This window comes from Sipha flava, unplaced genomic scaffold (genome assembly GCF_003268045.1).
Source record: "Sipha flava isolate LNK unplaced genomic scaffold, YSA_version1 0_pilon_pilon, whole genome shotgun sequence".
In the NCBI taxonomy this organism is placed as follows: Eukaryota; Metazoa; Arthropoda; class Insecta; order Hemiptera; family Aphididae; genus Sipha; species Sipha flava.
Genome location: NW_020271713.1, coordinates 4,869,584 through 4,882,758, shown reverse-complemented (window position 1 = coordinate 4,882,758; position 13,175 = coordinate 4,869,584). Strand labels below are relative to the sequence as shown.

The following is a 13,175-nucleotide window of genomic DNA, read 5'->3' as shown; positions in this document are numbered from 1 at the left end:
TATTATTATTATTATTATTATTATTATTATTATTATTATTATTATTAATATTATTATTATTATTATTATTGTTAATAGTATTAATATTAAATAATATTATTATTTCAAGTAAAAATTTAGTTATTTTTAATTTTCAAAATAAAAAGAACAAAAATTTACCTTTTGTATTGCCATTAAATTATCGCTCTTTTCGAAACAAATTTTACAAATCGTTGCAAGACGATTGTCAATATCATTTGAAATAGCCAAATGGTTATCGTAATCTTTTAGAAAAGAAGCATTAAATTCATCATTTAACATATCCAACGGGTCGTACGTAATGGAACTCATATTCTCAAGGTTTTTTGAAAAAAGCAAAGACACCTCTTCGATAGTAGAACTATACCAACGACCCATAAGACCACCCATCTCGACTTTTTCCAAATTTTGATAGTCAATAAAATTAATTAACATAGCCTAGAAAAAAAAAATACAAGTTATTAACATGATGAAATTTATGAGAAATCAAATCATGAGATCAAATTTTAGTTTTAATTATCGTATTGTAGACACTATCGGCATTCTACGTCTTCTGTAATGAATCCATAAACGGGTAAATATCGCACTCCTAAATAATATTTAATGATATATTGCATACCCTCATAGAGTTTAATCGATCTTCAAACATGCAGAGATTTCCAAATATGTCGTCTGTATGGAAGTTCCAATAACGTGGTCTGTGATTGCGAGCAGAAGGATTTTCCAACATAAATTTTTCAAATTTATTGGGAAGATATTCCGTTTGAATATATTTAAACTGATCTCTGTAAACGGTTTAACATAATATATATATATATCAGAATAACGTAATACCACGTGTATATATTTAGTAACTAAAATACCTGAAATAATTAAGAATATCTTTGATATCATCGACTTTACCCAAGTTCTCCACGAGCTCGCCTTGAAATAAAGCAGTCGGTTCTAAGTATCTTGAAGACTAAACATAATTTTAATTTTTTTTAAGAAATGCAAGATTGATATTACTTTTATTAATATTATTTACTTGAATCATAATCATGTTACAAAGAACTTTTATCAAAACAATAATGTAATCATAATTTTGGAAGTTCGGACAGTTTAACCATATACAAGCCAATTTTCTCCATAAGACGGTCAGTTCTACTTTTGACTCAACCAAACCCTCTTCCTCGACTATATTTATATGCTTAACAAGTGTAGCCAAGAACGTGTTGATGAGATTTACTTCTCTTTTTACTGGATAAAACAAAATAACTATTAGTGTAGTTGTGATTTAAATGAAAAAAAAAAAATGTGACTATTAGTAAAATTGCATTTTACCAGTCATTGCCCTTTCTTTTATTTCTCTGTATAAATCAACATATGGACTATTCGTGACAATCAAAAAATCACCGATTCGTTGATCTATTTGTTCATAAAATAGGGAAATTTGTTTTTCTTGATTTTTCCAGAAAACTATGTCTATTGGTATAAATTGGAAATATATTAATTTTATTTTCATATTGATGTATAATCTAAATTATGTATATATATATATCAGGGCTTCAAATCATAATGATTTTTTGTGGTTAATGGTTTTAGTTCATCTACCATATTATTCGGTTTTAAAAAATGATTAATATTGATCTTATATTTTATAGTTTTTTAAAACCGGTTAATTTTGTTCTTTTAAAAAAATATATTTTCTTATAACAATTTTATATCGCAAACAATTCATTATCATAATTATGAAATAATTAATTAGAAAATTTAACTATCGTGAGATATTCTTAAATTAAGTTCATGATTTATATATTTATAATATATTTTTTTCAGCTACAGAGGCCGTATATTAATATACAATAAATAATAAAATACACATTTTTAAATTTTTATTACAATATTGAATAGACTAACACACATAATGAACAAAATAATTGCAATATTTATTATCGAGTAAGACAAAAAAGAAAAACCATATTAATTCAAAATGTTGAACAAATTTACAAATATTTGATACAATTTAAGATAACACCATCGTCCATTAAAAGTGGTATTATAACAATAAAAAATGTGGTTTCTGGTTGTCATTAATCGTGTTCACATATTATCTTTAGTAGTGGGGGGTTATGACCAGTAGTCCCACTTACCAACTGTTCAATTTTTATCTTGCAAATTATTTTATATTTATCTAATAATTTTTACCTGTCTCATGTCAAACAAAACAGGCTGACCAACTTAACAAAATGTGTAAAAACTAAAATTGAATATTAATTATTTTTCGTAATTAAAAATGTAAATTTATTTCCATTCGAGAACGAAAAATATTTTACTGATTAACTATTTCGTTTTCGTTCTATAAAATTAGTAATTGTGGTTCCATTTTTGTTTTCGTTCATACACATTTTTCAATAAAACCGGTTAACAAAAAAAACGGTTTTAAACGGTTTAAAGCCCTGATATATATATATATATATATATATATATATATATAATAGTAAAATTATACAAGTTTTATACAATACAAATAGTTAAGAAATTAAACTATAAATCAACTATTTTTTTTGGAAGAAAATAAAATACTATACTTAAATTAATTGTATATATATAGTATACTAAGAATTATCAAGCAATTGAAAAATAAACTTTTAGAAATATTATAAAAAAATACAGATTCAATTTTTTATCGTGTCAAAATAATTATATAATAAAAAAGAAGATAACTGATATCCTAAGTAAAACATATCATCGACTATTATGATACTATGAGTGGTGTAGTTGTGATTAGCAATAAAATAATAAAATAATAAATTAATAAAATGGCTAGTTACATAGTCGATATCTAAACTAAAGTTTTTTAATTATATAGTTTCAATATTATCAAAATATGTAATAGATATAATTTAGCGATTAAAAAATATAATGATAATTAACAGCTAGAAAAATATAATAATAACTTTAAATTGTATTTTTTTAATAAAAGTATAAGAATTAATATTTACAGTCTGCCGATGATGCCAGAGGATCTTTTTCCATTATCACATTAGGTTTGATTGCTACTATTCTATTTAATTCAATGGACCACGCACACACTTTTTTTTCCAATCTCTGTTTTAATACTTCATCTATGATTCTTCCATCACTAAATATACAAAAACTCAATTATCATAGTAATAAGTATTTACCGATTATTTTCGAAGAAATTTAAATCCTCAGACATAGAATTATAATTAACATAATAATAATTTTTAGATTCCAAGCAAAACCAGAAATGCATTGAATTTATATAATGGTTAATCATTCCTCTAATGGTACATACCTAAATCAAAGTAAGACTGTAGTGCAACGTAGTATTCAGTTAGGATATCATATGATGATTCTAAAATATCATATTTGGGCTTTACTTTTTCAGAATAAAAAAATGAATAATAAAAATTGTAAAAATCTTGTACATAATATTAAATGTTGTCGAATTTAGGTTTCTCTAAAATAGTTTTGCGGTCTACTACTTGATAATTTGTTGAAAGGAAAATAATCTAAAAAAAATGTACTAATCATTTTAGTTAATAATAATGAAATTAGCAGATTTAAAAAAGTCAGTTTTTTTAAAAAAAAAAGTATTTATAGATATAATAAAATAACTTAATATATTTTTAAAAGAAATTAAGATTCCTATTAGATTTAATCTATTTAATGTGATACCTTTACTTAACATTGATATAATTATACAATCTAATTTTTTTTTTTTTTTTTTTAACTTAAGCAACGAATAAAATGTTTTTATCACTCTTTACACGATACATTTTAGTTAAAATTTTTCCACTGTTCAGAATTGTATTCCTGTTAATTAACTGAGAAAGTATAAATTTACGGAAGCATATCTAAAAAATTACAAGGTAATTCATATAAATTAGTTCTCTTAATTACTAAACAATATTCTGCAAAAAAATTTAGACAGAAGGTGATTTAAAAAAATCTACAGCTAAATCGACTATTTTTCTCATACATAACGCATTCACTTTGTTCCATAATAGTCCGAGAAGTGTTTGATATTCAACAGAGAACTATTTTTTAATACGTATGATAGTTGATCTAGTGACATAGACATGAATTGTAAATTAGTCAATTGACCCAAGCATATTTATTTCTTTACCAAACCCGTTACCGAATATTGAACCTAGTATTACAAGTCATTTATCACCCATTAGCCTACTATAAGTAGAACATCTAAAAAAAAGAATACGTGAAAACCAAAAATGACTCAGTGATCTCAATGTTTTATTGACAACAAATTGTGTGTGAACCTGTACATAAGAAATTTTGTGTTCTAAAATCGAAACCAATGAAATAACATCCATACAAATGAAATATAAATAGAAACACTGATATTACCTTTTCTTGAATTCATCCAATGCAGTAGTGATGTGTTCAAACCCATAAGGTAGTGTCAAGCTCAGATGATTTTTGAAGCTCCCTATGGTGTTATTTATGTTCGAAAGGAAGTCATTAAACTTATCCTGGACGTCCACTATAACATCATTTGATACATTCATGAGTACATCGTTATTTTCGGAAGACAAATTCAACAAAATCTATGTAGAATAAGTAAATCAATTAAACAAAATAAACTGCACTAAGCTTTGATGACACTTTTCACTTACAGTTTCAGCTGCTGTTTTTAAATCCTCAATAGGATTTGATGACACTTCACCGCATATAAGTTGAGATTCAAAGTTATCATTAGTGATTTCAACAGAATCAAGTTTTACAATATAAGACACTTTTGTCTTGAAACTATGAATAAATTCATCCATTGGAGTCATTAAACCAGCCGAGTTCAGGGTAAATAAAATTTTACATTTATCCGGTGATTTAATAAAATCCATAACCATAAACTAAAAATTCAAATAAAACCAGAACTTAAAAATCTCGGAGTAATCACAACAGACGTAAAAACGAGTTTAGTGTTAAAACTACTTCAGCGAATACTGGATAAATACATTTTTGTGATCTTAGAATTTTGGCATTTGTTCTAGAATTACATCGAACATACTTTTAATATAATTTTAATACAGTGTACTCTCAATTATCCGCGGGTGAATTATCCTCGATTTTATGCAGAACCAACCATGTACATATGTACATATAAAAAAAAATATTTCTTTACATAATACATATAAACATCATTACGATTAGGTTAGTTGTTGAAAAAATTTCAATCGCAAGTTAAAAATAAGTGTTTTCAAACAAAAGAACAACAACTTGTTAAATTTTGTCAAAAAACAAATAGTATAAATATTGTAAGTCATATTATATGAAATTATAAAAAAAAAAAATTTTGTTATAAAATTCTTTAATTTTCGTTTAAATTTGAACTAAGTGAATTATCCGCAGAATTCGCTTATCCGTGAATGCCACGCCACCCTATTTCGCAGATAATCAAAGAGTACACTGTATAATAAATGAAAACACGTGGGATACGTTTTCCAACATGACGTTATAAGTGCAACTCAGAAGCATATTGGAAGGATATTAATATTTTACTGGTTAACAATTATAATAATATATTATTTTTTTGTCGGGGGTTTGTTGCCACTAAAGAGCCATACACAGTATTATACACTAAGCAATTGATAATAAAATACTAGACCATTGGTTTTCATATGTAATAGTATATCCTTCATATTATATTATAATAATCGATGACTAAACAATTTTAAATTTATATTTACTCTATTGAAACCAATTAATCGCTGCTTCGTATTAAAAATTTAACACGATTCGGTTGTAACTGCTGAAATGCGCAAGGCTTAAGAACAAATAAAATAATTAATAAAATACTAATGTAATAATTATAATAATGAACACCAATATTTAAAATAAAACATAAATATGAAGACTGTTTTACGTCGAACCAAATAAAAGTAGAACTAGATCATACTCTTAAAGGCTCAAGTCTGAAGCCATTTACTACCACGGTAGTAATATTACCAAAAATATAATTGAAAGGGAAAACACATTTTTTAATACAAATATATATTGTTCACTCAAATAGATTTATATTCTACGAATAGTATTATTAATATACAAGTAGATTGATCGTAACGAAGACATACTTTGTTTAAAATATTAAATTTGTGCGATGTGCGTATTATTACTTGTTGATTTAGTCACAGAAAAGTATGCCGAATTAGTATATTATATATATACTCACATTAAAATCCGGGTTTCGCATCATTGTGTCTATAACATCGCTTTTGATTTTCCAAGCCTTAATTAAGTAATTAAAAATGTAAACCAAACGCGGGTCTTCGACCTCATCATCATTGTCTTCAGTCTTCATTTCACAAAACAATAATAATCCTGTATAATATATAAAAATCAAACATTAGTTTTCATATTAACAAAAGATATAGGTTTATGAAAAATCGAAATAAATCGTGTAGGTAGTTATTTATTTGGTGTTAGTTTCCTTGGTAGCGAATATCGCTTTAATATGCTTTTTATCACTCATGCTACTGATGTAATTTCAAAATTTTTCTAAATTACATTGAATACTATTTATTGTCACTATATTTTAAGCGATTCGTGCAAAATGTCTAAAAAGTTTGAAATACAGTGTTGGGAATAGATAATGCAAAATTTATCTAGATAAAGATAAAAGATAATTTAATTTTTATCTAGATAAAAAAAAAGATATTTTCAAAAAATGTTATTTTTTGGACAATATTTCATATTCTAATAATATCTATGAAGACTTATGTATAATCATTATTATCAATACGTACTTAGGTGTTTAATGTTTATTGTAGTAATGTAGTGTACCATTAAGCAGTATTTATATATAATGTACAATATGATAGGATAGTTAATCACTAAAACGTTACATAAAAAAAAAAAAAAAAAAAAAATGAAAATTACTCTGTACGTAACAAGATTTGGACAAGAACAGTTTGGAAGTACGAACGGTATGCTGCTAATCGATACTTTAATTTTAATTATCCATAAACCGATAATTTTGGAAATAATTTACAATCGTAAGTGTATAATTATGGCTGTATCCAACATATATTTTTATTCTTTTTTACTGTTCATACTATTGTTTGTTAAATTCAACCATTTTTAATATAAGTTGGGGACGGCGGTCTTAATTTATAATTGAATGCGGAGAAGTTAATAATGTTACTTATATAGAGGGGTGGCGCCAGGTCTTCCAGGTCCATGGGGTGAGATAAATGAACGACGGTGTAGTCTCGGGAAGGTGATAGAGTCACATCAAATACGGTGTAGTCTCGGGAAGGTGATAGAGTCGCATCAAATACGGTGTCATCACTGATGTCGACTGTGGTAAGAACGGCGTAACAGTTAGGTGAAGTAAATGTTTTTGTCTTTTTTCCTTCATGAAGGGGAGACAAAGAACTGTTTGCTAATATGCGTTTGGAGGACGTAGATGCGTGAAGCGGACTTTTAACGAAACGAACCATGTTTTATATTGTACGTTAAAACGAAACGGTCGAATTACTTAGTAAAAACCCGATAACGGAGCGAACGCAATAGCATGCATTCATGTTGAACGTTATCGCCAAACTGTGAAATAAAAGTTGTTTCTCTCTTATTATATATGAAAATTAATTTCTATACACAAATAATATCTATGTCAAAAAATTTAATACAGAATAATTTATAAAAAATTCATCGTAATAATATTATTTTTTTTAGAACTCGTCTAAATATACTCGTAAATAGAACATAATTTTGTAGTTTTTAGCATTGTAATACCATTGTACTATAAAAATATATTAAATTATTTAATTGAATGATACATCTGAAGTAAGCATTATTTTAAATCATAGTAAAATATAATTTTTACATTGTATGGATATAAGACACATCGATTTTCTTCAAGAATCATATTTATAAGGCAATAATTAATTTATAGTATATGAAAGTAATCAAACATATGACTAAGATATGGTAGGATTTCAAGCAATGCTAAAAAATCATTTCACAGAATGAATATTGTTCTTCATTAATAAATTTAGTATAAATTAAAGTATGTGCTTACATTATTTAGCCGTAATAATATTCATTGATAACTTAAAACCTATATCGTATTGTTACACCGACTGCATAACGACTACTTTAAAATGTGTAAATCTCTTCTAGACAGATTCCTAATTACGCGTCTAAGTTTGATGTCTCCTCTCAGAACGTCTACGTGATAAATTATAATATACGTGGTTAATATTTGAATTATGTTTTCAAAAACTGTTACTAATATTGGCCAAAAACAAAACGTAAGTGCATTGCAGTACTCTGAATTTTATTTATTTACTGAACTATTTACTGAATTCATTTATTGAACAGTAGTACGGTAAGTGACGCCGTAAAATCATACTATTTTAACATACATTGGAATTGCACTGGATTTAAATTATATCCACAAAATTGTATTATTAACTATTGCTCGAATCAAACAATATGGGAGGAAACTATCAAACGTCATTCGATAGACCTACGAACGAAAATTCTGCGAAAAGATGCCGTGCCACCAGTGCTAATAGTGAAGGCGTCAACCACAACATTGTCAAGGCGAATGAAACTGCGGCCAACGCCAAAGTCATGATTGGCTTGCAACGAGGCAACCGTAGAATGTCAACCCGACGTAGTAGCTCCAGAAGCGGCGGGCACAAAAAGACAGAGTCGTTCAGAAGGTCCCGATCAGGTCGTAGGCGAATCGGGAACCGTACAGCGAGTCCCGATACTTCGGGAGGTGAAGCGGACGATGAGAGCGAGAGCCACGATACTGAATACGATGAATACGACAAAGATCAGCTGACCGGAGACGCGATATCCGGGAGTAGGAGTAGTACAAGGGAGCGCAGTAGTAGAATAGGCAGTAGACGTGGTCGTCGGAATCAGAGCGGAGGCGTAGTCAGCGACAACGATGAGGAAGAAATCAACGAGAACACAATGAACGCCGATCGCGAGAACCTGTTGATGGCTAGAAGGGGTCGTCGGAGTGTCAGCCGAAAGAGAATAAGATCGACTAGGAGGAGAAGCTCCTCGAGAAAGAAAAGAAGAAGCGGTGGCCGCCGTCGCAGCGACGGGACCGAGTTCATCGGCGAAGAGTCGTCCAACTGATTTCGTATGACTTTTCCGTCACGTAACGTCTAACCGTCAACCCGATAGAAGAGCAACACGTAGAGTTGTGATACACGCATCCACTTCTCTATAGTTAGTTAAATATACGGTACATAAGCTAACCGAACAACGCGATCGAGTCGTTCGGATAAACGAGGGACGTCTGGAAAGTATAGATACAAACCCACCTGAATGATTCCTAACCTAAACTTTTTGTGCGACAAAATGGACAAACTTCTCACATCACACTTTATATAATCAGTGATACAGGTGGCGGATGCGCACGACTTACATGACTCACATGATTCGTCCATCGTATAAACCTCTCACGGATAGAGATTTCAACGTATCGAAACGGTTTTGATCTCGATTCGTTTGTTTTATCCCGCAGTAAGTTGCAATAATGCCAAAGTTCGAAAATAAAAAATTCCCTGCGGCCGTGTTGCTGGCTTTCGGACGTTTATCGTACATCTTAATTAAAAAGCATTACACTTTTATAATAATAATATGTATACACGCATTTATATGTACTTTAATAAACAAAATTTACGGCTTGTGTTAAACCACCGCCCGAATTATACTGCTTTAAAAAACGGTCGACATAGTGGTCTACGGACGTCGTGCATCATCGTCAAACGTTTGAACACAGGTACGTCGTTGTGTTGTTTTTCGTACGGGTTTTTGTCGCTGTTGCGGAGTAATTATTACAAAATACTATTAAACAAAACCTGCATTGTACCTTGAGCACCAAAATCACATATATACATGTTGTATCACTCAATCAGTCAAGTTTGTCAGCCATCGCCGTCATTACATATCATCGCCATCATCGTCGTCTTCCTCGGACTGCATATACACGACTGTTGTGAGTCGGTTTTAAACCACCTCTCATTATAATTATTATCATATGAATTATTTATTATTATTTCCAACTTGTCCACTCTACTAACATGGTGATTAAGAAGGGTTGTACACATTTTATTTATATCGTTGTTCAAATTATTTAAAATATCAAACAAACCTTATATTGTACCATATACGCGTTGTATTTATTGGTTAGCTATTAAGTATCCGGTATATATTTTTAAATTATCCGCAATTGATGAAACTAACCTCCGTGGTTGATAACCCGGAATAGTACGTCAAACAGCTTGTAAAAACAGGTTTTTTATTGTTCGCTCTGGTCGAAGTCTTACTGCTTACAAATACATATCGCACAAAATATTGACTTATTGTTTTGAATGTAAATCGATAAAAAGCATATTCAACTGTGTGTAATACAAAGGATCCATTTATCAAAAATACATCTATTGTATCAACCGAATATTTACCCTTAACTCGTTTTTCACACATGCTTTATTCAAATATAATTTTTTGTAGTACCTTTACTCTTACTTAAAAACATAATAATTTAGTGGGTATCAATGTTGCCGCCGTCAATTCATTTGCGCAAGTCTATCGCCGGGTGCATAGTAAAAAGTAGTCTTTCATGTATAAAAAGTATTTAATTGTTAAGAAAGTTCAGAGAAATAACAATGTACCTACGGATTTTATATAACTTAATATAACTTAATGACTATAGAATGTTTCCCGATTATTATAAAACAAATGAACAATAACTTGTCGTGTGTAAAACGAAAACCATACCTTTACCAAAAAATAATTTTCAGTTTTAGTAAGAAAATTATTTTAAGATATTCTCAATGATACGTTATGTTCTTTCTATGAATTAATTTTTATCAAATATTTTATATAAATATATTTCATACAAATATTAATAATATTGTTAAAAAATGTCACATATTAGATTATTTATTAAAAATTTGCTAAATGTGTATGTAAAAAATGTTTCGAAAATAATATGAAAATCAAAAAAATGTATTCGTCGAAGTAAAAGTTTTATATTAATTTTAATTTTTTAAACATTTGTTCTAATTTAAGTTATTTAAGTTTATCACTTTACCTAAATGGTCTAATAAAAATTGAATTAAGAATGTCTGTCCGCACTCATGTTAACGTAACAATTTCAGTCTGCAATATAATTTTTTTGTTTTATTTGATATAAAAGCTTCATTAGTAAGATCATAAGCCTACATTTATATTTATAATTTATCATATGTTAAGCAGCCAACAAGTAGTTAATTATTAAGGTGATTTTTAAGATTCAGGATTTAACTCTTACAAATTATAGAAAATCTGCATATGAAATAACCGAATTATACGCAAAAATATAAAACTTAATTTTTTATAATAACAATTAAAAAATTTTTTTTTTTTTGCTCTATATGATTGAATTCATCTTCTTCGTATTCTTCTCCTACAAAGAAAAAATGGTTTAGTATGATAAATATAAAATAATGTAATTTTTAAGATCTTTCTACGTCTACTGACGTTATAGGAATATATTAAAAATACACCAAGTCATTTAATTTTAATATTTCAGGTAAACATTCGAGACTTTTACGATCTCCATATAAGATAGATTTATAACCCTAACTTTTATCCTACACAGTTTCAATATTTATATTTACGGTTTTTCAATGTATCCCCACGGCAATACTTTACTCAGCAGCCTATTGGCTCGATAATTTAATATATTATCTTTTTCCATTATATATAGAATTAATTTACAAATAAACAAAGCTATATGCATAAATAATACAATGACGCAATGGCTATCTCTATGATTCGATCTATTGAGTATTAAATATTAACTGACGTATGATAGCAAGAAAAAAAATGTTAACCTTTAGTATAATTTTACTCCAAGTAAAACGTAAAAAAGATTAAATATACTCTAAATAACAATTAAACTGTAAAAATCTGTCTTGTACATATGTTTCATAAAAAAACGGCAAAAAATAGATAAGTATGCAATAAAAATATTTTCATTTTAGTCCATTAAGTTTTAAAACAAATTTAATAAATTTAATTTATTATACTCAAATTAGTCTACAGTTATTGTTAAACATTATGCAAATGCAACAAACCCTAGTGATACATTTTTTTATATATTATTTACATATTATCTTAAATTAGCTTGTTTAAAATTTTGGTATCGATACCGATGGTTTAAAAAAATCAATGTATTGAGTATTTTTTTTCCCCCAAATGATTTCAATTTCTTTCATAGTAATTAGGTGTTTAAAAATGATAAAAACCAATATTATTAGTATTATGACGGCGCATTGTATATGCAATTTAGCTACATATGCGCGTAGAATATTACCGAATCGCAAAAATTATAAATAGTTATATGGTACTAGTGGAACCAAATTCAAGTCGCTATAGAGCCACTGTCGCTTCTGTGTTTTTTAGGGGAAAAACATTCTTCTGATTAAATTTGTCTGAACGGGGCGCTAAAGTTGTATGACGTATGTGTGTCAGTAGCGATGCATGAATAAACTGTACAGAGAGACTTTTAACTTTTGTTCAACTATTGGCTATTTATATACATATTTACTTGAAATATTAGTATTTTACTTAATATATGTATATATGCCGTAATTACTGATTAACTTAAATAAATAATTCCGATTATTTTTTTGTTAGATAATTATTCAACTTTATTGTAAGTAAATAGTTTAAACTACTGAAAAAATATTGATAATATTGCATCGTTTTTTTATATTCTTATATAATTTATATATATTATAAATTAAATTTCAACTTTAATTAATTAATATTAATTTTATAGATACAATCAAAACCGACAAAATAACAAATTGAAATTCACTGGTATATTTTTCGTCCAATAACTCATCTAATGTACAATGTTTTGATTCCATATTTTTAATTATTAATAAGAACATGGCAAGTTTACGAGTAGAATAACACATCGCCCGATAGCAGAAACTACTGATACTAGTCATGCGGACTCAATACATAAACCATTATCACTGTGATTCCTCCCTCCGAACTTTTATATAATATTATAATTGAAACTGTTAATCGACCGTCTCATTCGTTTAACGACCACGTCGTCCGTCGTTAATAGTTATCAATGATTTCATAAATAGAGTAATGCTATT

General features: G+C 28.1%; 1 protein-coding gene across 1 annotated transcript in view; it reads right to left on the bottom strand.

Annotated features, from left to right (window-relative positions):
* The window catches only part of LOC112694314 (dynein beta chain, ciliary-like), an 11,674-nt gene extending 5,345 nt beyond the window's left edge, over nt 1-6,329 (bottom strand). Inside the window, exons 1-9 of the mRNA XM_025569749.1 lie at nt 6,215-6,329; nt 4,662-4,895; nt 4,393-4,592; nt 3,003-3,142; nt 1,342-1,482; nt 1,046-1,257; nt 882-979; nt 638-803; nt 160-456 (exon numbers count right to left, since the gene is read on the bottom strand). Coding sequence (XP_025425534.1) covers nt 160-456; nt 638-803; nt 882-979; nt 1,046-1,257; nt 1,342-1,482; nt 3,003-3,142; nt 4,393-4,592; nt 4,662-4,895; nt 6,215-6,238 — 1,512 coding nt within the window. The 5' untranslated portion in view covers nt 6,239-6,329. The remainder of the gene's footprint in view (nt 1-159; nt 457-637; nt 804-881; nt 980-1,045; nt 1,258-1,341; nt 1,483-3,002; nt 3,143-4,392; nt 4,593-4,661; nt 4,896-6,214) is intronic.
* Nucleotides 6,330-13,175: the final 6,846 nt, after the last annotated feature.